At 53.6% G+C, this 26,181-nt stretch overlaps 1 protein-coding gene across 4 annotated transcripts in view; it reads right to left on the bottom strand.

The window, feature by feature from the left end:
* LOC139277669 (DENN domain-containing protein 3-like) overlaps window positions 1–26,181 on the bottom strand; it is a 202,348-nt gene that overhangs the window by 72,775 nt on the left and 103,392 nt on the right. For all 4 annotated transcript variants that reach the window (XM_070896461.1, XM_070896460.1, XM_070896463.1 and 1 more), the window contains exons 9-14: window positions 18,129–18,241; window positions 14,718–14,873; window positions 13,757–13,853; window positions 12,804–12,907; window positions 6,038–6,279; window positions 2,781–3,308 (exon numbers count right to left, since the gene is read on the bottom strand). In XM_070896461.1, coding sequence (XP_070752562.1) covers window positions 2,781–3,308; window positions 6,038–6,279; window positions 12,804–12,907; window positions 13,757–13,853; window positions 14,718–14,873; window positions 18,129–18,241 — 1,240 coding nt within the window. The remainder of the gene's footprint in view (window positions 1–2,780; window positions 3,309–6,037; window positions 6,280–12,803; window positions 12,908–13,756; window positions 13,854–14,717; window positions 14,874–18,128; window positions 18,242–26,181) is intronic.

Raw genomic sequence — 26,181 nt, 5'->3', positions numbered from 1 at the left:
AGGGAAAGGGAGGGAGAGGGAGGGAAAGGGAAAGGGAGGGAGAGGGAGGGAGGGAGAGGGAGGGAAAGGGAAAGGGAGGGAAAGGGAGAGAAAGGGAGGGAGAGGGAGGGAGGGAGAGGGAGGGAAAGGGAGGGAGAGGGAGGGAAAGGGAAAGGGAGGGAGAGGGAGGGGGAGGGAGAGAAAGGGAGGGAATGAAAGATTGGATTAAAAGAGAGAAAAAAAAGAGAAAGGTTAAGACAGAAAAAAATGTAAAAAATTAAAATTTGACATTTGTTAAAATCTTTAACCACAATTGACGACATGCAGGAATGAGACTGAACAGCTTGAAATGTTGCCATTCTGGGCCACAGGGACTGATTGGCATCGCATTCACAATTACCGCATCATTCAAAAGGATCTTTGTCACCAACACCAACTTTCTTCACCTGTCATACCTGCTCTTTCAAAGAGCGCTCCATTTAGTCTCACAACCTCTTCCCCCACGGCCCTGAGAATCAGTTCTCACCAACTACATGGCTCCAGGTCCCTGAGCCCGGTGCGTGCCAGATCTCGGGTCGGCACAGGCATGATGGTCCGAATGGCCTCTGGCCCTGCCGTATCATTGTGTGATTCAGTGAGGCAGCCCAGCCCTGTCCTGTCCTGTGTGTGGTATCGGTCGTACGCTGGGGGTTACAGAGGCTGTGGAGAAGCTGCAGAGGAGGGCCATGGTTCAGCTTCAATAAACCCAGGGTCATTCCGCCAGGCTGAGCAAGCTGGGTCCATTGACCATGGGGATGTTTAGACTTGGGGCTGATCTGACAGAGCTATATCAGATAAAGGACTCGATTGCCTTCCTATTGATTACAGGTTACAGAGATAGTGAGGGTCGAGGCCATGGAGGGATTTGAACACAACGATGAGAATTTTAAAATTGAGGCGTTGACGGACTGGGAGCCAATGTGGGTCAGCGAGCACAGGGGGTGATGGGTGAGCGGGACTGGGTGCGAGTTAGGACACGGGGCAAGGGGGTGATGGGTGTGCGGGACTCGTTGCGTTAGGACACGGGGCAGTGAGCACAGGGGGTGATGGGTGAGCGGGACTCGGTGCGTTAGGACACGGGGCAGCGAGCACAGAGGGTGATGGGTGAGCAGGACTTGGTGCGAGATAGGACACGGGGCAGCGAGCACAGAGGGTGATGGATGAGCGGGACTCGGTGCGTTAGGACACGGGGCAGCGAGCACAGGGGGTGATGGATGAGCGGGACTCGGTGCGTTAGGACACGGGGCAGCGAGCACAGAGGGTGATGGGTGAGCAGGACTTGGTGCGAGATAGGACACGGGGCAGCGAGCACAGGGGGTGATGGGTGTACGGGACTGGGTGCGACTTAGGACACGGGGCACGGGGGTGATGGGTGTGTGGGACTTGGTGCGAGTTAGGACATGGGGCAGCGAGCACAGGGGGTGATGGGTGAACGGGACTTGGTGCGAGATAGGACACGGGGCAGCGAGCACAGGGGGTGATGGGTGTACGGGACTGGGTGCGAGTTAGGACACGGGGCACGGGGGTGATGGGTGTGCGGGACTTGGTGCGAGTTAGGACATGGGGCAGCGAGCACAGGGGGTGATGGGTGAGCGGGACTTGGTGTGAGTTAGGACACGGGGTAGCTAGCACAGGGGGTGATGGGTGAGCGGGACTGGGTGTGAGTTAGGACATGGGGCAGTGAGCACAGGGGGTGACGGGTGAGCGGGACTGGGTGCGAGTTAGGACATGGGGCAGTGAGCACAGGGGGTGATGGGTGAGCAGGGCTGGGTGGGACTCAATGCAAGTTAGGACACAGGGCAGCAGAGTTTGGGATGAGCTGAGGTTTATGGAGGGTAGAAGGCCATCCTGGAGAGCGTTGGAATAGTTGAGCCAGAAGGGGACAAAGGCGTGGGCGAGATCCTGCGGTATAATTAACACTGGATGTCGGTCTCTGCAAAGACAGGGTGGGGCTGCCGTACTTTCTACCTCCCCGTCACGGTGCCTGTGGAAGTGCAAGAGAGATATCGCCAATCTCCCGTGAGATACTTGTGGGGAGCGATGGTGGTGATGTGAGAGGCCAAGGGATTGGTGGGTATCGCTTACAGCCAGCAGGGGGCAGATCAAACCTAGGACCCAGAGGTTAAAGACCCACTAAATTATTCAGTCACAGGAACAGGAGGAGACCATTGAGCCCTTCGAGCCTGTTACACAGGAACAGGAGGAGGCCATTCAGCCCCTCGAACCTGTTACACAGGAACAGGAGGAGGCCATTCAGCCCCTCGAGCCTGTTACACAGGAACAGGAGGAGGCCATTCAGCCCCTCGAGCCTGTTACACAGGAACAGGAGGAGACCATTCAGCCCCTCGAGCCTGTTACACAGGAACAGGAGGAGGCCATTCAGCCCCTCGAGCCTGTTACACAGGAACAGGAGGAGGCCCATTCATCCCCTCGAGCCTGTTACACAGGAACAGGAGGAGGCCCATTCAGCCCCTCGAGCCTGTTACACAGGAACAGGAGGAGGCCCATTCAGCCCCTCGAGCCTAATCCAACATTCAGTCAGATCTTGGCTGATCTGTACCTCAACCACGTTGACCTGCCTTTGCCCCAAGCCCCTCCATACCTTTTTACCCAATACAAATCTACCGACTTCTGCCTGGAAGTCTCCAATTGTTCTCCCCAGAATCCACAGCCGTGTTTGGGGTGAGAGAGCGGCAGATTGTCTGAGCCCTGCTGCCTGTGCGCGAGTTAGGGCAGAGCATCAACACACAACCAGTGCTCACCTCCCGTGAGAATGTCGAAGAGTCGGTCAGTGGTGTTGGGGTTGGTGACGATCCCTGCTGCCTGGATGTGGTTCTCGAACTCCTGCTTGTCGAGGGGCTGCTTGGGCAGCTCGAAGTTCTTGATGGTCTCATCCTGCCGCACCATGTCCCAGTGCTTCTCCATGATGCCGTGGAAGAGGCCCTTCAGCTCCTCTGTCTCCTGCATGGTGCGCAGCTGCTCGGGACTCATGGATTCCAGGGTGCGCTTGACCAGCGCGAGGGGGAAAAAGTTCATGTCAATCCTCTCCAGGTTCTGGAAGTCCATCAGAGCGAGCAGTGCCTGGCCCTGGGCCAGGTACACGATGCCCCGCATGTAGTAGCACACGGCCAGCCCTTCGAACTCCTCCGGCCCCGTCTGGTCGATGGCACGGCTGATGTGCACCACCAGCTTGGTGTAGTACAGCGAGACACCCAGAAAGTCCAGGGGGTCACAGGGGAATGAAGGCAGCTGTAGTGTTCTGAGTGGTGCCTTATCCTTCACTAGCCTTCCTGCCAAAGAAGGACATGGAATTTACAGGACAGAGGCTAAAGCTAATGTACAGATTGGTTGCTGTATTGTACATTACAGCCCGATAGCAATTTACATCCAATGTACAGCACACAAACAATCGGCCCCATCGCTCCGTGCCGGGGTTTATTCTCCACACCAGCTCCCTCCCACCCCTCTCCATCTCACTCCATCACCATATCCTTCTATTCCTTTCTCCCTCACGTGTTTATCCAGCCTCCCCTTAAATACATCGATACTATTCACCTCAACCACTCCCTGTGGCAGCGAGTTCCACATTCTCACCCCGCTCTGGGTAAAGAAGTTTCTCCTGAATTCCCCATTGGATTTATTAGTGACTGTCTTATATTGATGGTCCCCAGTTCTGGTCTCCCCCACAAGTGGAAACATTTTCTCTACGTTTACCCTCTCGAACCCCTCCATAGTTTTAAAGACCTCTATCGGTTCACCCCTCAGCCTTCACTTTTCTAGACAAACGAGCTCCGGCCTGCTCAGTCGTTGCTGATAGTTATAACTATTCTTATAGTAAGTAGGATAAGGTTTGTTTAAACTATTGCAACTTTGAGCACAGAGATAAAGGAGTTGCCCCTGTGTCAGAGGCCTGTTAGTGCCTGCGGGGCTCAGAGGGGCTCAGGACACTATCCACCGGGAGTTTACCCCGGGCCGCCGTGCCACCGATGATGATGTCATCACGGTGCGCGGTGACCAGTCAGCGCCGCGACCAGTCAGCGCCGCGCGCCGACCCCTTTCCGCCCCGTGGGGGAAACTGCCCCCAAAGTGAAATGAACACAACCAGCTACAGTCCCTATTCTCGGCAGCTAATTATTCGCAAGTCAGCTCACACATCACTCCCGCTGTGGCTCAGTGGGCAGCACCCTCGCCTCGGAATCAGCAGGTTGTGGGTTCAAGCCCCTCTCCAGGGACTTGAGCACAAAAACCTAGGCTGACAGTCCCAGTGCAGTGCTGAGGGAGTGCTGCACTGTCGGAGGGGCTGTCTTTCTGGTAGGATGCTAACGTAATTCCCTGTCTGCCCTCTCAGGTGGATGTAAAAGAGCCCAGAACAATATATCAAAGAAGAGCAGGGGAGTTCTCCCTCCAGTGTCCGAGACGACATTCAATCCTCCAGCTGCACCATCAACACACCTCATCTTTTACCTCATTTGCTGTTCACGGGAGCTTGCTGCACACTAAATATTTGCACACATGATGTCAGTGACTGTTATTCATTGATGGGATGTTCCTGTGGATGTGACAGGAGACACTGAAATGTAAGTCTGTCTTGAGTAAATCTTGATGGACTGTTTCTTCTGCCCAAGAGACTGTACAAGGAGCTTTACTCTGTATCTAACCCCGTGCTGTACCTGCCCTGGGAGTGTTTGATGGGACAGTGTAGAGGGAGCTTTACTCTGTATCTAACCCCCTGTACCTGCCCTGGGAGTGTTTGATGGGACAGTGTAGAGGGAGCTTTACTCTGTATCTAACCCCCTGCTGTACCTGCCCTGGGAGTGTTTGATGGGACAGTGTAGAGGGAGCTTTACTCTGTATCTAACCCCGTGCTGTACCTACCCTGGGAGTGTTTGATGGGACAGTGTAGAGGGAGCTTTACTCTGTATCTAACCCCGTGCTGTACCTACCCTGGGATTGTTTGATGGGACAGTGTAGAGGGAGCTTTACTCTGTATCTAACCCCCTGTACCTGCCCTGGGAGTGTTTGATGGGACAGTGTAGAGGGAGCTTTACTCTGTATCTAACCCCGTGCTGTACCTGCCCTGTGAGTGTTTGATGGGGACAGTGAAGAGGGAGCTTTACTCTGTATCTAACCCCCTGTACCTGCCCTGGGAGTGTTTGATGGGGACAGTGTAGAGGGAGCGTTACTCTGTATCTAACCCCATGCTGTACCTGCCCTGGGAGTGTTTGATGGGGACAGTGAAGAGGGAGCTTTACTCTGTATCTAACCCCCTGCTGTACCTGCCCTGTGAGTGTTTGATGGGGGCAGTGTAGAGGGAGCTTTACTCTGTATCTAACCCCGTGCTGTACCTGCTCTGGGAGTGTTTGATGGGGCAGTGTAGAGGGAGCTTTACTCTGTATCTAACCCGTGCTGTACCTGCCCTGGGAGTGTTTGATGGGACAGTGTAGAGGGAGCTTTACTCTGTATCTAACCCCCTGTACCTGCCCTGGGAGTGTTTGATGGGACAGTGTAGAGGGAGCTTTACTCTGTATCTAACCCCCTGTACCTGCCCTTGGAGTGTTTGATGGGACAGTGTAGAGGGAGCTTTACTCTGTATCTAACCCGTGCTGTAGCTGCCCTGGGAGTGTTTGATGGGACAGTGTAGAGAGAGCTTTACTCTGTATCTAACCCCGTGCTGTACCTGTCCTGGGAGTGTTTGATGGGACAGTGTAGAGGGAGCTTTACTCTGTATCTAACCCCGTGCTGTACCTGCCCTGGGAGTGTTTGATGGGACAGTGTAGAGAGAGCTTTACTCTGTATCTAACCCCCTGTACCTGCCCTGGGAGTGTTTGATGGGACAGTGTAGAGGGAGCTTTACTCTGTATCTAACCCCCTGTACCTGCCCTGGGAGTGTGTGATGGGACAGTGTAGAGGGAGCTTTACTCTGTATCTAACCCGTGCTGTACCTGCCCTGGGTGTTAAATGTCACTCATATTTTAAGAAGTGAATGAAGAATCGCAGAGCGTGGATTGTGGGGCAGTACCTGAGGCTCGGTTGAGTTTGTTCGGGTTACGTGGCATGACAGAATTGAGGGATCTTGTGTCGTCGGTCAGGCTTGTGCTCGACAGTTGCTGCACCAGAAGTGTTTGGTCATTTCTCTTCCGACTGGAGTCTGACGAGAGAGTGGTCACTGAGAGATTGCTGGATGAGAGAGTGCTCGATGCCAGTGTGCTGGATGAGAAAGTGCCCGATGAGCGAAGGGAGACTGGCTGGTCCATGCTCGCCCTGAAACAACAGAGGGGAGGTTAGAAGATCAGCCCTGATCTCATTGAATGGCGGAGCAGGCTCGAGGGGCCAAATGACCAGCTCCTGCTCCTAATTCTTAGACTCTTGTGTTCTTAATTCAGTTGGGGTACGGTTAGCAGCCGTGGTTATGTTACTGGACTCGAGAATGTGAGTTGAAACTCCACCATGGTACTTTGAGACGGTGAAATCAGTTTAACATAAATGTGGAAATGAGAAGCCTGTAAAAGTGACCCTGAAACTATCGGATTGTCGTAAAGACCCAACTGGTTTACTGAGATCCTCTAGGGTAGGAAACCTGCCGCCCTTACCTGCTCTGGGCCTACACGTGACTCCAGTCCCACACCAACGCGCTTGACTCTAAACTGCCCTGTGCAGTGGCCGAACCAGTCCCTCAGTTGCATTAAACTGCTCCGGTCCAAGAAAGCTGTTCTGCCCCACCTTCTCAGGGAATAAATCATCGTAGTTACAATCCTGGGCCCCGATATTGATGAGCTGTAAGGCCCGCCCATATTTCGGCGGTCCCCGGTCCGGCTCGGTATTGTGGGCGGCAGCGGGAGGGTATCAGCGCCCGGCAGCCTCAGTGGGCCAGAGGTACAGAGCTCCCGAATCGCAGAAATTGCCCGTTTCTATCAGGCCTGAAAGCGGTGGACACCGGCCGGTGCAGACTGGCCACCAATTCTCCGTGGAGGGGCCACCATTTTGTATATTGCCCTCCTTCAGTTTTGGAGCGGTGTGTGGGATCCGCCTCGCCTGTATTCCTGCCACAGCGTGCATGAGCTGACCCCTTAGTGTCCGGCGCCGACTCCTGCCCGATACAGACCCGTGGGAGCGGCGCCACCGGTCGGTGAACTGACGGCTTTTCCTGTTGGTGCCCGCTCCGTGGCTGGGCGGCAACTCCATATTATTTCGTATTGTCGGTCGACTGCCAGATCGGGCCGACAATTATGGCCATGGGTTCGGCCGAGCCGCCAACGGGCAGCCTGGTGCCCCATTCCCCCCCCCCCCCCCCGGGTACTGGGCCGCTGGGCCTGGCCAAACCCACCCTGGTGGCCCGGTGTTTGCCACGGAAATGGCTGCAGAGTCGTAGGGGCTCTCCAACCTGCCCCCACTTCCACCCCTCCCCCCACATCGCCCCCCTCCCCCCACACCACCCCCCCTCCCCCCACACCGACCCCCCCCCCCCACACCGATCCCCCCTCCCCCCATACCGAGCTCGGTTTGTACTGGTCCCACCTCCCCCAGAACCGGTTCCAATATCCCAGGAATTTGAATCCCTCCCTTCTGCACCACTCCTCAAGCCACGTATTCATCTGCGCTATCCTGTGATTCCTACTCTGACTAGCACGTGGTACTGGTAGCAATCCTGAGATTACTACTTTTGAGGTCCTACTTTTTAATTTAGCTCCTAGCTCCCTAAATTCGTCTTGTTGGACCTCATCCCGTTTTTTACCTATATCTTTGTTACCTATATGCACCACGACAACTGGCTGTTTACTCTCCCCCTTCAAAATGTCTTGCACCTGCTCCAAGACCTCCTTGACTCTTACACCAGGGAGGCAACATACCATCCTGGAGTCTCGATTGCGACCGCAGAAACGTCTTTCTATTCCCCTTAAAATAGAATCCCCTATCACTGTCGCTCTCCCACTCTTTTCCCTGCCCTCCTGTGCAGCAGAGCCACCCATGGTGCCAAGAACTTGGCTGCTGCTGCCCTCCCCTGATGAGTCATCCCCCACAACAGTACCCAAATCGGTGTATCTGTTGTGCAGGGGGATGACGGCAGGGGACCCCTGCACTACGTTCCTACCACTGGTCACCCATCCCCTATCTGGCTGTGTAAACTTTACCTGCGCTAAGACCAACTCACTAAACGTGTATTCACGTCATTCTCAGCATTGTGGATGCTCCAGAGTGAATCCACCCACAGCTCCAGTGCTGCAATGCGGTCTGTCAGGAGTTGCAGCCAGATACACTTCCCGCATATGTAGTCGTCAGGGACACTGGAAGCGTCCCTGACTTCCCCCATAGTACAGGAAGAGCATAACACGTGTCTGAGCTCTCCTGCCATGACTTAACCCCTAGATTAACTTAATTTGGCAACAATAATGCTAAAGTGGAGATGAGTTCGAAGATCAACCATGATCTTATTGAATGGTGCAGCAGGCTCGAGGGACCGAATGGCCGACTCCTGCTCCTAATTCTTATGTTCTTATCAAATATAAATGCTACACGGGTTCTGAGACTGAGCCAAGACAGCCCAGGCACAGTGGGCAGCACTCTCGCCTCTGAGTCAGACAGGTTGTGGGTTCAAGTCCCACTCCAGAGACTTGAACACAAAATCCAGGCTGCTAATTCAGTACTGAGGGAGTGCCACACTTTTGGAGGGGCAGTACTGAGGGAGAGCTGCACTGTCGGAGGGGCAGTACTGAGGGAGTGCCACACTGTCGGAGGGGCAGTACTGAGGGAGCGCCGCACTGTTGGAGGGGCAGTACTGAAGGAGTGCCGCACTGTTGGAGGGCCAGTACTGAGGGAGAGCTGCACTGTCGGAGGGGCAGTACTGAGTGAGTGCTGCACTGTTGGAGGCGCAGTACTGAGGGAGCGCTGCACTGTCAGACGGGTAGTACTGAGGGAACGCCGCACTGTCAGAGGGGCAGTACTGAGGGAGCGCTGCACTGGCGGAGGGGCAGTACTGAGGGAGTGCTGCACTGTCGGAGGTGCTATCTTTCGGATGAGACATTAAATTGAGGTCCCGTCTGCTCTCATAGTTGGATGTAAAAGATCCCAGGGAACTATTTTGAAGAAGAGCAGGGGATTTGTCCCTGGTGTGGTGGGGCCAATAGTTATCCCTCAACCAACATCACCGTTTGCTAGTGCTGTTGGGGAGGGTTTAAACTAATATGGCAGGGGAATGGGAATCTATGCAGGGAGACAGAGGGAGGTAAAATGGGGGCAGACGCAAAAGGTGGAAAGGAAATAAGGAAAAGTGGAAGGCAGAGAAATCAAAGGCAAAAGTCAAAAAGGGCCACATTACAACATAATTCTAAAAGGACAAAGTGTGCTAAAAAACAAGCCTGAAGGCTCTGTGCCTCAATGCGAGGACCATTCCTAATAAGGTGGTGAATTAACTGCGCAGACAGCTGGTAACGGATATGATGTAATTGGCATCACGGAGACATGGCTCCAGGGTGACCAAGGCTGGGAACTCAACATCCAGGGGTATTCAATATTCAGGAAGGATAAACAGAAAGGAAAAGGAGATGGAGTAGCGTTGCTGGTTAAAGAGGAAATTAACGCAATAGTAAGGAAGGACATTAGCTTGGATGATGTGGAATCTGTATGGGTGGAGCTGCGGAATACCAAAGGGCAGAAACCACTAGTGGGAGTTGTGTACAGACCACCAAACAGTAGTAGTGAGTTTGGGAATGGCATCAAACAAGAAATTAGGGATGCGTGCAATAAAGGTGCAGCAGTTATCATGGGTGACTTTAATCTACATATAGATTGGGCGAACCAAACTGGTAGCAATACGGTGGAGAAGGATTTCCTGGTGTGTATAAGGGATGGTTTTCTAGACCAATATGTCGATGAACCAACTAGAGAGCTGGCCATCCTCGACTGGGTGTTGTGTAATGAGAGAGGATTAATTAGCAATCTTGTCGTGCGAGGCCCCTTGGGGAAGAGTGACCATAATATGGCAGAATTCTTCATTAAGTTGGAGAGTGACACAGTTATTTCAGAGACTAGGGTCCTGAACTTAAAAAAAGGTAACTTCGATGGTATGAGACGTGAATTGGCTTGGATAGACTGGCGAATGATACTTAAAGGGTTGATGGTGGATAGGCATTGGCAGGCATATAAATATCACATGGATGAATTACAACAATTGTCCATCCCTGTCTGGCGTAAAAATAAAACGGGGAAGGTGGCTCAACCGTGGCTAACAAGGGAAATTAAGGATAGTGTTAAATCCAAGGAAGAGGCATATCAATTGGCCAGAAAAAGCAGCAAACCTGAGGACTGGGAGAAATTTAGAATTCAGCAGAGGAGGACAAAGGGTTTAATTAGGAGGGGGAAAATAGAGTATAAGAGTAAGCTTGCAGGGAACATAAAAACTGACTGCAAAAGCTTCTATAGATATGTGAAGAGAAAAAGATTAGTGAAGACTAATGTAAGTCCCTTGCAATCAGTATCAGGTGAATTCATAATAAGAACATAAGAACATAAGAATTAGGAACAGGAGTAGGCCATCTAGCCCCTCGAGCCTGCTCCGCCATTCAACAAGATCATGGTTGATCTGGCCGTGGACTCAGCTCCACTTACCCGCCCGCTCCCCGTAACCCTTAATTCCCTTATTGCTTAAAAATCTATCTGTCTGTGATTTGAATACAGTCAATGAGCTAGCCTCAACTGCTTCCTTGGGCAGAGAATTCCACAGATTCACAACCTTCTGGGAGAAGAAAATGGGGAACAAGGAAACGGCAGAACAATTGAACAAATACTTTGGTTCCGTCTTCACTAAGGAAGACACAGATAACCTCACGAAAATACTAGGGTCTAGCGAGAAGAAGGAACTGAGGGAACTGAGGGAAATCCTTATTAGTCAGGAAATTGTGTTAGGGAAATTGATGGGATTGAAGGCTGATAAATCCCCAGAGTCTGATAGTCTGCATCCCAGAGTACTTAAGGAAGTAGCCCTAGAAATAGTGGATGCATTGGTGGTCATTTTCCAACATTCCATTGGCTCTGGATCAGTTCCTATGGATTAGAGGGTAGCTAATGTAACCCCACTTTTTAAAAAAGGAGGGAGAGAGAAAACAGGGAATTATAGACCGGTTAGCCTGACATCGGTAGTGGGGAAAATGCTGGAATCAATTATTAAAGATAGAATAGCAGCACATTTGGAAAGCAGTGACAGGATTGGTCCAAGTCAGCATGGATTTATGAAAGGGAAATCATGCTTGACAAATCTTCTGGAATTTTTTGAGGATATAACTAGTAGAGTGGATAAGGGAGAACCAGTCGATGTGATGTATTTGGACTTTCAAAAGGCTTTTGACAAGGTCCCACACAAGAGATTAGTGTGCAAAATTAAGGCACATGGGATTGGGGGTAATGTACTGAAGTGGATAGAGAACTGGTTGGCAGACAGGATGCAAAGAGTGGGAATAAATGGGTCCTTTGCAGAATGGCAGACAGGGACTAGTCGGGTACCGCAAGGTTCAGTGCTGGGACCCCAGCTATTTGCAACATATATTAATGATTTAGACGAAGGAATTGAATGTAATATCTCCAAGTTTGCAGATGACACTAACTGGGTGGCAGTGTGAGCTGTGAAGAGGATGCTAAGAGGCTGCAGGGTGATTTAGACAGGTTAGGTGAGTGGGCAAATGCATGGCAGATGCAGTATAATGTGGATAAATGTGAGGTTATCCACTTTTGTGTCAAAAACAGGAAGGCAGATTATTATCTGAATGGTGACAGATTAGTAAAAGGGGAGGTGCAACGAGACCTGGGTGTCATGGTACATCAGCCATTGAAAGTAGGCATGCAGGTACAGCAGGTAGTTAAGAAAGCAAATGGTATGTTGGCCTTCATAGCGAGGGGATTTGAGTATAGGAGCAGGGAGGTGTTACTGCAGTTGTACAGGGCCTTGGTGAGGCCACACCTGGAGTATTGTGTGCAGTTTTGATCTCCTAATCTGAGGAAGGACGTCCTTGCTATTGAGGGAGTGCAGCAAAGGTTCACCAGACTGATTCCCGGGATGGCAAGACTGATGCATGAAGAAAGACTGGATCGACTGGGCTTATATTCACTGGAATTTAGAAGGATGAGAGGGGATCTCATAGAAACATATAAAATTCTGACGGGACTGGACAGGTTAGATGCAGGAAGAATGTTCCCGATGTTGGGGAAGTCCAGAACCAGGGGTCACAGTCTAAGGATAAGGGGTAAGCCATTTAGGACCGAGATGAGGAGAAACTTTTTCACCCAGAGAGTGGTGAACCTGTGGAATTCTCTACCACAGAAAGTTGTTGAGGCCAGTTTGTTGGATATATTCAAAAGGGAGTTAGTTGTGGCCCTTACGGCTAAAGGGATCAAGGGGGATGGAGAGAAGGCAGGAATGGGGTACTGAAGTTGCATGATCAACCCTGATCATATTGAATGGCGGTGCAGGCGCGAAGGGCTGAATGGCCTACTCCTGCACCTATTTTCTATGTTTCTATGTTCCTAAAACAGATTATCTGGTCATTATCACATTGCTGTTGGTGGGAGCTTCTGTGCACAAATTGGCCGCCGCGTTTCCCACATTACAACAGTGACTACATTTTAGAAAGTACTTCACTGGCTGTTGTGAAAGGCGCTCTAGAAATGGAAGCTATTATCTTCCTTTGCTTGGCGATGTGGGATCACGTGCCACACACCAATGCCTCCCTCTGTCCTGTGACCGCGCCCCGGCTGATGGAGAGGCAGCTTGCCAATCGCACACTGTCGGCGGGGGTTACCTGTTCGGATCGTTCCGTGCCATGTGCTCCCAACGGGTGAAGGCATCCACCTTCTTGTTGAGCCGTGCCTTCAGAAAGCAGTGGAATAGGTCAGTCTTCAGGAACTGTGCAAGGAGCAAGAAAAGACCTCAGGCTGTGTCCAATCAACCCAAACCCTCGCCCGGGGGCTTTACAGGGGAGGCTCGGTGCACACTCTGCTGGCCGCCACTTGCTCACCAGGGGCGTGGCGCGCGAGTCCGGGCCAGAACCCCACGCCCAAAACACAGCCATCTCACCCCATTGGACTCCAGAGGATATGTGGACTGTGCAGGAAGATGGAGGTCGAAGATCAGCCGTGATCTTATTGAACGGCGGAGCAGGCTCGAGGGGCCCTATGGCCTACTCCCGCCCCTGATTCTTATGTTCTTATCACACTCTCACCGACATTCTCACTGTTTTTGGGTTAACCCGATCCAATTAGAGTGGTGGGTTTAAGGAAACTAAATCCATTCAATCAGACGGTTTTTTATGATTTCACAGTTATTTTGTTTACAATGTCGCCAACTTACAGCAGCCGGATTTAATGTGTGCGAACACAGAGTGAGGGGCTGTGAGTGGCCGAGGGGCTCAGTTATACAGATAAGGGGCAGACACTTCCGACCGAACCCGATGGGTCGCGCCCGCCCTGTTACTGTTGTCTTTGTTGCACTGCGAGGTTGTGGGGTTATGAGCAGTTAAGTCGAACGTATCTCGGGGGAGCAATGTGCGATCACAGTGCACCCGCTCACAGACCGAAACTCGCTGGCGGGACCAGGCTTTGCTCAGCCGTGTGTTTCGCGGGCAGTAAGTGGTGCTGTGAGTGGTGGGCATGGGACTTCGCGGGCTGCCGCGTAAGGCACGATTGACCGCCCCCCCACCCCCAGACCACGCCTCCCTCTGGGTGAGGGAGTGAAGACCGAGAGGCGGTTACTCACGCTGGTGTAAAAGGGTTGTGCGGCCGGCTGTCGCGAGTCCAGAAACTCCTTCTTGATAAAGACGCGGTGCTTGAGGTTCAAGTGCTTGGACACATCCCTGGGTACAGAGAACACACGTCACCATAGCGACCACTGATCACCAACCCCCCCCACCCGCGGGCCCCACAGCACCCGGGGAGCAGGCGCTGACTGTGCACCACGGGGGCGTCCGCACCTCGGGGAGTGTCACGGCGTGTCGACCCCCTCCGCGCTCCCGGGCCACGGGCAATGGATTGGTTAAATGGCCTGAATATTTCCCTGTGAATTGATGTCATGACCTCCCTCTCTGCACTTGGTGTATCTGTGGAATCGGCCCTCTCCTTTCCCCCCTGACGAGGCGGCCGGTTATTCCCCGGTATTCACTGCCTGGCGAAAGGCTGGTGATGGGAAGGCCACCCGTGCTGACCCTCAGGCCCTTCCCCCAATTGGCAGCTTTCCTTTCAAGTTTTCAACTCCCGCTGTTTCTCATTCTTCCCGAAACTGACGTTTGGATCGGGAACAGGCATGGGGGGCCGAGGTCAGGGTGCAGGTGGCCCGAGGTCAGGGTGCAGGTGGCCCGAGGTCAGGGTGCAGGTGGCCCGAGGTCAGGGTGCAGGTGGCCTGAGGTCAGGGTGCAGGTGGAGTGGAGGTCACAGTTTGGGTGGAGCAGGGGTCAGAGTGCGGGTGGAGCAGGGGTCAGGGTTCAGGTGGAGCAGAGGTCAGAGTGCGGGTGGAGCAGGGGTCAGGGTTCAGGTGGAGCAGGGGTCAGAGTGCAGGTGGAGCAGGGGTCAGAGTGCGGGTGGAACAGGGGTCAGGGTTCGGGTGGAGCAGGGGTCAGAGTGCAGGTGGAGCAGGGGTCAGAGTGCAGGTGGAGCAGAGGTCAGAGTGCGGGTGGAGCAGGGGTCAGGGTTCAGGTGGAGCAGGGGTCGGGGTTGATGCTGACCTGAGGAGATTCCCGATGAGCTGCAGGAAGATCTGTCGGACGCGTTGGTTCATTTGCTGTCTCTGGAGTCGCTCCCTCTCTCGGGCCGTGGCCAGGTTGGTGTGAGAAGCCAGGTGGGCCGAGGTCAGCTCACGGTTCACCTGCAGTTGCTGCATACTGGAGCACAACATGGGCAGTGAGTGACCACAGAGTGACCGCAGGCAGTGAGTGACCGCAGAGAGACCGCAGGGAGTGAGTGACCGCAGAGTGACCGCAGGGAGTGAGTGACCGCAGGGAGTGAGTGACCGCAGAGTGACCACAGAGTGACCGCAGGGAGTGAGTGACTGCAGAGTGACCGCTGGCAGTGAGTGACCGCAGAGTGACCGCAGGGAGTGACCGCAGGGAGTGAGTGACCGCAGAGTGACCGCAGGGAGTGAGTGATAGCAGAGTGACTGTAGGGAGTGACCGCAAGGAGTGAGTGACCGCAGAGAGTGACCACAGAGAGTGAGTGACCGCAGAGAGTGAGTGACCGCAGAGTGACTGCAGAGAGTGACCGCAGAGAGTGACCGCAGGGAGTGAGTGACCGCAGGGAGTGACCACAGAGAGTGAGTGACCGCAGAGAGTGAGTGACCGCAGAGTGACTGCAGGGAGTGACTGCAGGGAGTGAGTGACCGCAGAGAGTGACCACAGAGAGTGAGTGACCGCAGAGAGTGAGTGACCGCAGAGTGACTGCAGGGAGTGAGTGACCGCAGAGAGTGACCGCAGGGAGTGAGTGACCACAGAGAGTGACCACAGAGAGTGAGTGACTGCAGGGAGTGAGTGACCGCGGAGAGTGAGTGATCTCAGGGAGTGACCGCAGGGAGTGAGTGACCACAGAGAGTGACCGCAGGGAGTGAGTGACCGCAGGGAGTGAGTGACCACAGAGAGTGACCACAGAGAGTGAGTGACTGCAGGGAGTGAGTGACCGCGGAGAGTGAGTGACCTCAGGGAGTGACCGCAGAGAGTGGCCACAGAGAGTGAGTGACCGCAGAGTGACCACAGAGAGTGAGTGACTGCAGAGTGACCACAGGGAGTGAGTGACCGCAGAGAGTGAGTGGCCGCAGAGAGTGACCGCAGAGAGTGAGTGACCGCAGGGAGTGACCTCAGGGAATGACCGCAGAGAGTGTGACCGCAGAGAGTGAGTGACCGCAGAGAGTGACCGCAGAGAGTGAGTGACCGCAGAGAGTGAGTGACCACAAGGAGTGACCGCAGAGAGCGAGTGACCGCAGTGAGTGACCTCAGAGAGTGAGTGACCACAGGGAGTGAGTGACCGCAGAAAGTGAGTGACCACAGGGAGTGAGTGACCTCAGAGAGTGAGTGACCGCAGAGAGTGATTGACCGCAGTGAGTGACTGCAGAGAGTGAGTGACCTCAGAGAGTGATTGACCGCAGAGAGAGAGTGACCGCAGAGAGAGAGTGACCGCAGAGAGTGAGTGACTGCAGAGAGTGAGTGACCGCAGGGAATGAGTGACCGCAGAGAATGAGTGACCGCAGGGAGTGACCGCAGAGAGTGACCGTATCGAGTGAGTGACCGCAGAGAGTGAGTGACTGCAGGGAGTGACCTCAGAGTGTGACTGTAGGGAGTGACCGCAGGGAGTGAGTGACTGCGGAGAGTGACCGCAGGGAGTGACTGTAGAGAGTGACCGCAGAGAGTGAGTGATCGCGGAGAGTGACCGCAGGGAGTGAGTGACCGCAGAGAGTGTGACCGCAGAGAGTGACCACAGAGAGTGAGTGACCGCAGGGAGTGACGACAGAGAGTGAGTGACCACAGAGAGTTACCGCAGGGAGTGACCACAGGGAGTGACCACAGAGCGTGACCACAGCGCAGAGGTCAAAGTATCATATGCGACTGGGCAAAAGTTAAATTACAGGTGTTACAGAGGTCAAAGTACAAAGGTCAAGGAAACAACCAAAGGTTACTTGTACATTATTATATTCAAGAACCAGTTAAAGAAGCAACAACTTTATGAAAAGCTGTTTAACAAGCTATTGATTCCCCAAAAAATGATGAAAAGACGAAGAAGGAACACCAAACAGGAGCAGGAGGCCATTCAGCCCCTCGAGCCTGTTACACAGGAACAGGAGGAGGCCCATTCAGCCCCTCGAGTCTGTTACACAGGAACAGGAGGAGGCCCATTCAGCCCCTCGAGCCTGTTACACAGGAACAGGAGGAGGCCATTCAGCCCCTCGAGCCTGTTACACAGGAACAGGAGGAGGCCCATTCAGCCCCTCGAGCCTGTTACACAGGAACAGGAGGAGGCCCATTCAGCCCCTCGAACCTGTTACACAGGAACAGGAGGAGCCCATTCAGCCCCTCGAGTCTGTTACACAGGAACAGGAGGGGGCCCATTCAGCCCCTCGAGCCTGTTACACAGGAACAGGAGGAGGCCCATTCAGCCCCTCGAGCCTGTTACACAGGAACAGGAGGCCCATTCAGCCCCTCGAGTCTGTTACACAGGAACAGGAGGAGGCCCATTCAGCCCCTCGAGCCTGTTACACAGGAACAGGAGGAGGCCATTCAGCCCCTCGAGCTGGCTCCGCCATTCAATGAGATCACGGCTGACCTGCGACCTAACTCCATCCAGCTGCCTGTGCAACATTGATTACCATGTGCATGTGACCTCATCACCTTGGAAACTGTTTGGCTCTAACTGTTTTTCTACAAATAAAAGTTTCTAAATGCTTTTCTTCAAGACAGCTTTACGAGCCTTACAATGATCGAATGGACCCAGAATTACATCGAGTCTACACCACAGAAACAGGCCATTCGGCCCCACGGGTCCGTGCCGGTGTTTATGCTCCACACCAGCCTCCTCCCAGCCCTCTCCATCTCACCCCATCACCATATCCCTCTATTCCTTTCCCCCTCATGTGTTTATCCAGCTTCCCCTTAAATACATCGATACTATTCACCTCAACCCCTCCCTGTGGCAGCGAGTTCCACATTCTCACCCCTCTCTGGGTAAAGAAGTTTCTCCTGAATTCTCGATCGGATTTATTAGTGAGTATCGTATATTGATGGCCCCTAGTTCTTGGGATGGGATGGACGGCACACTCTCCCTCCATTCCATTACCTAACTCCGTTTTTTGGTCATTCAATTTGCTAAATGACACGTGAGATAATTGGAAATATAGTCAGGAGATAATTGGGTCAGCTGGTCGACTGCCCAACACAATGTACATCACCATGCCCCATCACAATGGCTTGTCGGGCCATAAATTAATCTACATCCTGATCCACATCTGGGCCTTGCCCGCCCAATTTTATTAAGACCCTTCCAGGTTTCAATGGGGTCCGATCGATGCCAAGCCTTTGGGATTAACACGCCGGTGTATTCCCGGGATCTCTCCGCCTGTGTCGCCTCAGGAAGACAATCCCGGGTGGGCTCCTTACCTGCTTAGGAATTCTTCCACCACGGCTGTGGGCAGGTGAGGGGCCTCCAGGCCCTTGTGTTGTGTGGTGAGGAATACGCCCTTATCAATGTCCACCAGAACTAACTCTTCCACCTGCAAAGGTTGATCGGGGTTGTGTTAACACGAGAATCACACTCACACTGCTCTGCCTTTCTCAGCGAGGAACCGAGGCTGGGGCTCCCGGGGATCGGACAGTTTAGAAATAATCGGGCAGGAAAGGGGACAACTTGGGAAATGCTGGCGAGGACCTGTCGAGCTCGGGTTATGGACGGTTGTATTGTCAGAGGGAGAGAAGCAGAAAGCTCCACCACGTGGAGGCCTTGAGGAAATAGATGCTGATGCAATGAGTCGTGATTTCAATTCCACAGGAACAGGAGGAGGTCATTCAGCCCCTCGAGCCTGTTACACAGGAACAGGAGGAGGCCCATTCAGCCCCTCGAGCCTGTTACACAGGAACAGGAGGAGGCCATTCAGTCCCTCGAGCCTGTTACACAGGAACAGGAGGAGGCCCATTCAGCCCCTCGAGCCTGTTACACAGGAACAGGAGGAGCACATTCAGCCCCTCGAGCCTGTTACACAGGAACAGGAGGAGCACATTCAGCCCCTTGAGCCTGTTCCGCCATTCAACCAGATCGCGGCTGATCGGCACCCTAACTCCATTCACCCGCCGTGGTTCTGTGTCTCTTGATGCTGGAGTACTGTGTACAGTTTTGGTCTCCGTATTTAAGGAAGGATTGCATTGTAGGCTGTTCAGAGAAGATTCACGAGGTTGATTCCGGAGATGAGGGGTGCCATGTATTCAACCAGCATTGTAACCTATGTATAAACTGACCTAAGTTGTACACCGTGAGAACACTGACCACTAGGTGGGAGACACTCCTAACCTGGACCTTCAGGTATAAAAGGGGAAGCTCCACCCACTTCCATCACTTGAGTGCTAAGGAATAAAGGACAGGTCACAGACTGACCTTCTCTCAAGCATGGGCCTCGTGTACATTTATACTGTATAGTAAGGACGTATCAATGGCGACGAGAAACTGGGATTTAAACCACGCGAGCATGGCCACTAGCAGATCAGATGAGAGGTACTGTGTTAAGGAATGGTTGGGACAGAGATTCAACATTGTTAAAGCAACACACAGTTCTCCAGGCAGACAAGGGCAGTCAGGCATGCCCCAACATGTAGTCGAACCCAGAGGGGGAGTTCGACAGAGACAATGGCAAGCTGAACAGCGATTCACGCCATTGCAAGGGACAATGCGGCCAGTAATGGGGCCATCAACACCTGTTAATGGTGCACTCAAGGACAATATCAGGGGCAGTCAGGGACGATCGACTGGCAAGGGACCTTTTGTTTCAAACCGCAACTCATGCTGGAGGCGTGGAGGCATACATTCAGCCGGAGTTTGCAGAGATGAGCAAAATACCTGCAGAAATTGCAGAAATGGACACTGGGGGAAATCGCTGGAAGCTGAAGTTCAGCGAGTTCATGTGGAGCACATATACAGTTCATACACCAGGACGCAACCGATAATGATGAAAGTGCTCCTCAATGGCATCCCAGTATCAATGGAGCTAGACACGGGGGCCAGCCAGTCCCTGATGGGTATCAAACAGTTCGAAAAGTTGTGGGCATCCAAGGCCAGGAGGCCAAAATTATCGCCGATTGACGCACAGCTACGGACTTACACAAAGCAGATCATTCCGGTGCTAGGCAGTGCCACGGTCGTCGTGACCCACAAAGATTCGGAGAACAGGTTGCCACTCTGGATTGTCCCGGGGGACGGTCCCGCACTACTGGGGAGGAGTTGGCTTGCTGTCATGAACTGGAAATGGGACGATGTCAATGCAATTTCCTCTGTGGAGCGAGTATCATGCTCACAGGCCCTGGACAAATTTGACTCATTATTTCAACCCAGCATCGGCACTTTCATGGGGACCAAGGTAGTGATTCACATAAACCCGGACGCCAGGCCAGTACACAACAAGGTCAGAGCGGTGCCGTACGTGATGTGGGAAAAGATAGAAGACAAATTGGACCGCCTGTTGAGGGAAGGCATCATCTCGCCAGTCGAATTCAGTGACTGGGCGAGCCCGATTGTGCCGGTGCTCAAGGCGGATGGGTCAGTCAGGATATGTGGCGCTTACAAGGCCACCATCAATCGGGTGTCACTCCATGACCAATACCCGCTACCGAGAGCAGAGGACCTCTTTGCAACGCTATCCGGTGGCAAACTTTTTTCAAAACTGGACCTGACCTCAGCTTACATGACCCAGGAGCTGGTGAGTGAGTTGAAGAAGCTGACCACCATCACGACACACAAGGGGTTGTTTGAGTACAACAGATGTCCGTTTGGGATTCGCTCGGCCGCCGCGATCTTCCAACGAAATATGGAAAGCCTCCTCAAGTCGATTCCAGGGACGGTGGTTTTTCAGGGCGACATCCTCATCACGGGTCGCGATACTGAAGAACACCTCCACAACCTGGAGGAGGTGCTATGCAGACTGGACCATGTAGGGCTGCGACTGAAAAAGGCGAAGTGCGTCTTCCTAGCTCCAGAGGTAGAATTCCTGGGGATGAGGGTAGCAGCAGATGGGATCAGCCCTACTGCGTCCAAGACGGAAGCGATCCAGAGAGCACCCAGACCCCGTAACACGACGGAGCTGCGTTCGTTCCTGGGGCTCCTGAAATATTTTGGTAACTTTCTTCCCAAATTGAGCACGCTGCTAGAGCCGCTACACGTGCTCCTACGCAAAGGTCGCGAATGGGTCTGGGGGGACAGCCAAGAAAGGGCTTTTAATAGAGCACGCAATTTGTTATGTTCCAACAATCTGTTAACGCTATATGACCCATGTAAGAAACTTGTGTTAACGTGCGATGCGTCGTCCTATGGTGTCGGGTGTGTGTTGCAGCATGTCAATGCCAAGGGTCAGTTACAGCCGGTAGCTTATGCCTCCAGGAGTCTGTCCCAGGCAGAAAGGGGCTACGGGATGGTAGAAAAGGAGGCGCTCGCATGTGTATATACGGTAAAGAAAATGCACCAGTACCTGTTTGGCAGGAAATTTGAGCTGGAGACAGATCACAAACCCCTAACGTCCCTTTTGGCCGACAACAAGGCCATAAATGCAAACGCATCGGCCCGCATACAGAGGTGGGCACTCACGTTAGCCGCCTATGACTACACAATTAGGCACAGACCGGGCACCGAAAACTGCGCCGATGCACTCAGCAGGCTCCCACTAGCCACCACTGAGGGGGCTACCGAGCATGGTGCTGAGATGGTCATGGCTGTTGAAGCTTTCGGAAGCGAAGGCTCACCCGTGACAGCCCGTTAGATTAAAGTCTGGACAAATAGAGACCCGTTATTGTCTCTAGTCAAGAAATGTGTCCTGAATGGGGACTGGGCAGCCACGTACAGGGCATGCCCTGAGGAATTTAAACCATTTCACAGGCGCAAGGATGAACTCTCGATTCAGGCCGATTGCCTCCTGTGGGGGAACCGCATAGTCATGCCCCAGATGGGCAGAGAGGTGTTCATCAGAGAACTCCACAATGGGCACCCGGGCATTGTCACGATGAAGGCAATTGCCAGGTCACACGTTTGGTGGCCAGGGATAGATGCAGACCTGGAACTTTGTGTTCGCAGGTGCAACACGTGTGCCCAGCTGGGCAATGCGCCCAGGGAAGCCCCCCTTAGCCCCTGGCCATGGCCCGCCAAGCCTTGGTCACACATCCATGTGGACTACGCAGGTCCTTTCATGGGAAAAATGTTTTTGGTTGTAGTAGACGCCTACTCCAAATGGATCGAGTGTGACATTTTAAATTCAAGCACATCCTCTGCCACGGTAGAAAGTCTACGGGCAATGTTCACCGCCCATGGTCTACCGGATGTCTTGGTCAGCGACAATGGCCCGTGCTTCACAAGCACTGAATTCCAGGACTTCATGGCAGGCAATGGAATTAACCAGGTTAGAACGGCACCATTCAAGCCGGCCTCAAATGGCAAGGCAGAACGAGCAGTGCAGATAATCAAACAGGGGATGCTCAGAATCCAAGGGGGTTCCCTACAAACCCGCTTATCACGCCTCCTGTTGGCCTACAGATCCCGACCACACTCGCTCACAGGGGTTCCACCCGCAGAGCTGCTAATGAAAAGGACGCTCAAAACCCGGTTATCCCTTATACACCCCACCATGAAAGAAATTGTCGAGAGCAGGCACCAGTCACAATATCACTACCATGACAGGAATGCGAGGGCGCGATGTATTGATGTAAATTACCCTGTTTTTGTCCTCAACTACGTTGCAGGGCCCAAATGGCTCACAGGCACTGTGGTTGCCAAAGAGGGAAATAGGATTCTGGTAGTTAAACTTACCAATGGACAAATCTGCCGCAAACATGTGGATCAAACAAAAAGGAGGTTCAGCAACCCCATAGAAGAAGCAGAGGAAGAACACGATATAGAGTTCACTCCACTACAGGTGACCGAACACCGGAACCAAGTGGAGGAGAGCCAGTCACTGTGGGCAGTCCGGACAGGCCTGAGGCACTGCAAACAGCAGACACTCAGGCCAGCGCCCAACAACCGGAGCCCCAACTCAGGCGCTCTACAAGGGAGCGTAAACCACCAGAGAGACTCAACCTGTGATCCCAATAAGACTTTGGGGGGCAGGTGATGTCATGTATTCAACCAGCATTGTAACCCATGTATAATCTGATCTAAGTTGTACAGCGTGAGAACACTGACCACTAGGTGGGAGACACTCCTAACCTGGACCTTCAGGTATAAAAGGGGACGCTCCACCCACTTCCATCACTTGAGTGCTATGGAATAAAGGACAGGTCACAGACTGACCTTCTCTCAAGCATGGGCCTCGTGTGCATTTATACTGTATAGTAAGGACGTATCAAGGGGGTTGACTTATGAAGATAGGTTGAGTAGGTTGGGCCTCTACTCATTGGAGTTCAGAAGAATGAGAGGTGATCTTATCGGAATATATAAGATAATGAGGGGGCTCGACAAGGTGGATGCAGAGAGGATATTTCCACTCATAGGGGAAATTAACACTTGGGGACATAGTCTCAGAATAAGGGGCCGCCCATTTAAAACTGAGATGAGGAGGAATTTCTTCTCTCAGAGGGTTGTAAATCTGTGGAATTCTCTGCCCCAGAGAGCTGTGGAGGCTGGGTCATTGAATATATTTAAGGCGGAGATAGACAGATTTTTGAGCGATAAGGGAGTAAAGGATTATGAGGAGCAAAGGATTATGAGGAGCGGGCAGGGAAGTGGAGCTGAGTCCATGATCGGATCAGCCATGATCGTATTGAATGGTGGAGCAGGCTCGAGGGGCCGTATGGCCGACTCCTGCTCCTATTTCTTATGTTCTATATTCTTACCTAATGGGGAGAGAGAGAGGCAAAGACAGAGAGACAGAAGGAAAGAGAGGCAGTGAGAAAGAGTGAGAGATTGAGGCAGATAGAGGGAGAAACAGAGAAACAGAGAGAGGCAGCGAGATAGAGACAGAGAGAGAGAGAAAAAGAGACAGGGAGAGGCAGAGAGATAGAGACAGAGAAGGAGAGAAAGAGAGACAGGGAGAGGCAGAGAGATAGAGAGAGACACACACACACAAAGAAAGAGAGACAGACAGACAGACAGAGGGGATAACGAAACAGAGGGAGACTGAGAGAGAGGTTGAGAGAGAGAAAGAGAGAGAGAGAGAGAAAGAGGGAGAGGAAGGTGAACGAGTCAGTGAGAGAGAGAGAGACAGAGCGATGTATTGGATGGAGAGCTTGCCCTTGTGTGTGAGCCTGCCGCCCAGGGAGAATGGGTTTTACACAGTGGGTGGGGTTTGCTCAATACTCGCCCCTGGGCAACAAGCAGGGGGTCCTTGCAGGAACGGACTTGCCTATTGCCAGGAGTTAGAGGCAGATCAGTTCCCCTTAATATCTTGAAAACTTTGGTCAAATCATTCCTTAACCTTCTAAATTCCAGGGAATCCATCCCTAGTTTGTGTAATCTCCCCTCGTTAACCCTTGAAGTCTGGCTATCATTCTGGTTTCAAGCCAGAGAGCCCGTGGGGTAGCCTCGCCCAGTTACAATCGGGGCTGGTGAGATGTTAGGTCATGGATGCTGTACGTGTTATTAAATAGATAACCCCAGCTCCTGGTGGGTCAGTGGCACCACCCAGTGAACCAAGCAACAACTTGCATTTATATAGCGCCTTTAACGTGGTAAAACATCCCAAGGTGCTTCACAGGAGCGATTAGTAAACCAAATTTGACACCAAGCCACATACGGAGATATTCAGACAGATGATCAAAAGCTTGACTAAAGAGGTGGGTTTTAAGGAGCGTCTTGAAGGAGGAGAGAGAGGCGGAGAGGTTTAGGGAGGGAGTTCCAGAGCTTGGGGCCCAGGCAACTGAAGGCACAGCCACCAATGGTCCCTCCCTAAACCTCTCCTCCTCCCTTAAGACGTTCCTTAAAACCTACCTCTTAGACCAAGAGTTTGGTCGCCTGTCCTAATACCTCCTTCTGTGGCTCGCTGTGAAATGTCTGATAATCACTGCTGGGAAGCACGTGGAACATTTTACTGTGACACTGCGATAGATGCTAGCTATTGTTGTTCTGATATCCCTGCAGTCCAGCACGGTGCAACGCTGGGCTGGGCTGGGTGGGGCTGGCCGGGGCCGGGCTGGGTTGAGCTGGGATGAGCCGGGCTGGGCGGGACCGGGCAGGGCTGGGCTGGGCTAGGTTGAGCTGGATTGAGCTGGGCTGGGTTGCACTGGGCTGGGCTGGGCTGAGCTGGGTTGAGCTGGGCTAGGCTGGGTTGAGCTGGGTTGAGCTGGGCTGGGTTGCGCTGGGTTGAGCTGGGCTGGGCTGGGCTGGGCTGGGTTGAGCTGGGATGAGCTGGGCTGGGTTGAGCTGGGCTGGGTTGCGCTGGGTTGAGCTGGGCTGGGTTGCGCTGGGTTGCGCTGGGTTGCGCTGGGTTGAGCTGGGCTGGGCTGGGCTGGGTTGAGCTGGACTGAGCTGGGCTGGGCTGGGCTGGGTTGAGCTGGGCTGAGCTGGGTTGAGCTGGGCTGGGCTGGGTTGAGCTGGGATGAGCTGGGCTGGGCTGGGTTGAGCTGGGCTGGGCTGGGTTGCGCTGGGTTGAGCTGGGCTGGGTTGCGCTGGGTTGAACTGGGCTGGGCTGGGCTGGGTTGAGCTGGGATGAGCTGGGCTGGGCTGGGCTGGGTTGAGCTGGGCTGAGCTGGGTTGCGCTGGGTTGAGCTGGGTTGAGCTGGGCTAGGCTGGGTTGCGCTGGGTTGAGCTGGGCTGGGCTGGGCTGGGTTGAGCTGGGATGAGCTGGGCTGGGCTGGGCTGAGTTGAGCTGGGCTGAGCTGGGCAAGGCTGGATTGCGCTGGGTTGAGCTGGGCTGGATTGCGCTGGGTTGAGCTGGGCTGGGTTGCGCTGGGTTGAGCTGGGTTGCACTGGGATGAGCTGGGCTGGGCTGGGCTGGGTTGAGCTGGACTGAGCTGGGCTGGGCTGGGTTGAGCTGGGCTGAGCTGGGTTGAGCTGGGCTGGGCTGGGCTGGGTTGAGCTGGGATGAGCTGGGCTGGGCTGGGTTGTGCTGGGCTGGGCTGGGTTGCGCTGGGTTGAGCTGGGCTGGGTTGCGCTGGGTTGAGCTGGGCTGGGCTGGGCTGGGTTGAGCTGGGATGAGCTGGGCTGGGCTGGGCTGGGTTGAGCTGGGCTGAGCTGGGTTGCACTGGGTTGAGCTGGGTTGAGCTGGACTGGGCTGGGCTGGGTTGAGCTGGGCTGGGCTGGGCTGGGTTGAGCTGGGATGAGCTGGGCTGGGCTGGGTTGAGCTGGGCTGGGCTGGGTTGCGCTGGGTTGAGCTGGGCTGGGCTGGGCTGGGTTGAGCTGGGATGGGTTGAGCTGGGCTGAGCTGGGTTGCGCTGGATTGAGCAGGGTTGAGTTGAGCTGGGATGAGCTGGGCTGGGCTGGGCTGGGTTGAGCTGGGCTGCGCTGGGCTGGGCTGGGTTGAGCTGGGCTGGG

This window comes from Pristiophorus japonicus, chromosome 12 (genome assembly GCF_044704955.1).
Source record: "Pristiophorus japonicus isolate sPriJap1 chromosome 12, sPriJap1.hap1, whole genome shotgun sequence".
NCBI lineage: Eukaryota > Metazoa > Chordata > Chondrichthyes > Pristiophoridae > Pristiophorus > Pristiophorus japonicus.
Note: the sequence above shows the minus strand (reverse complement) of the source record. Positions and strands in the feature narration are given on the sequence as shown.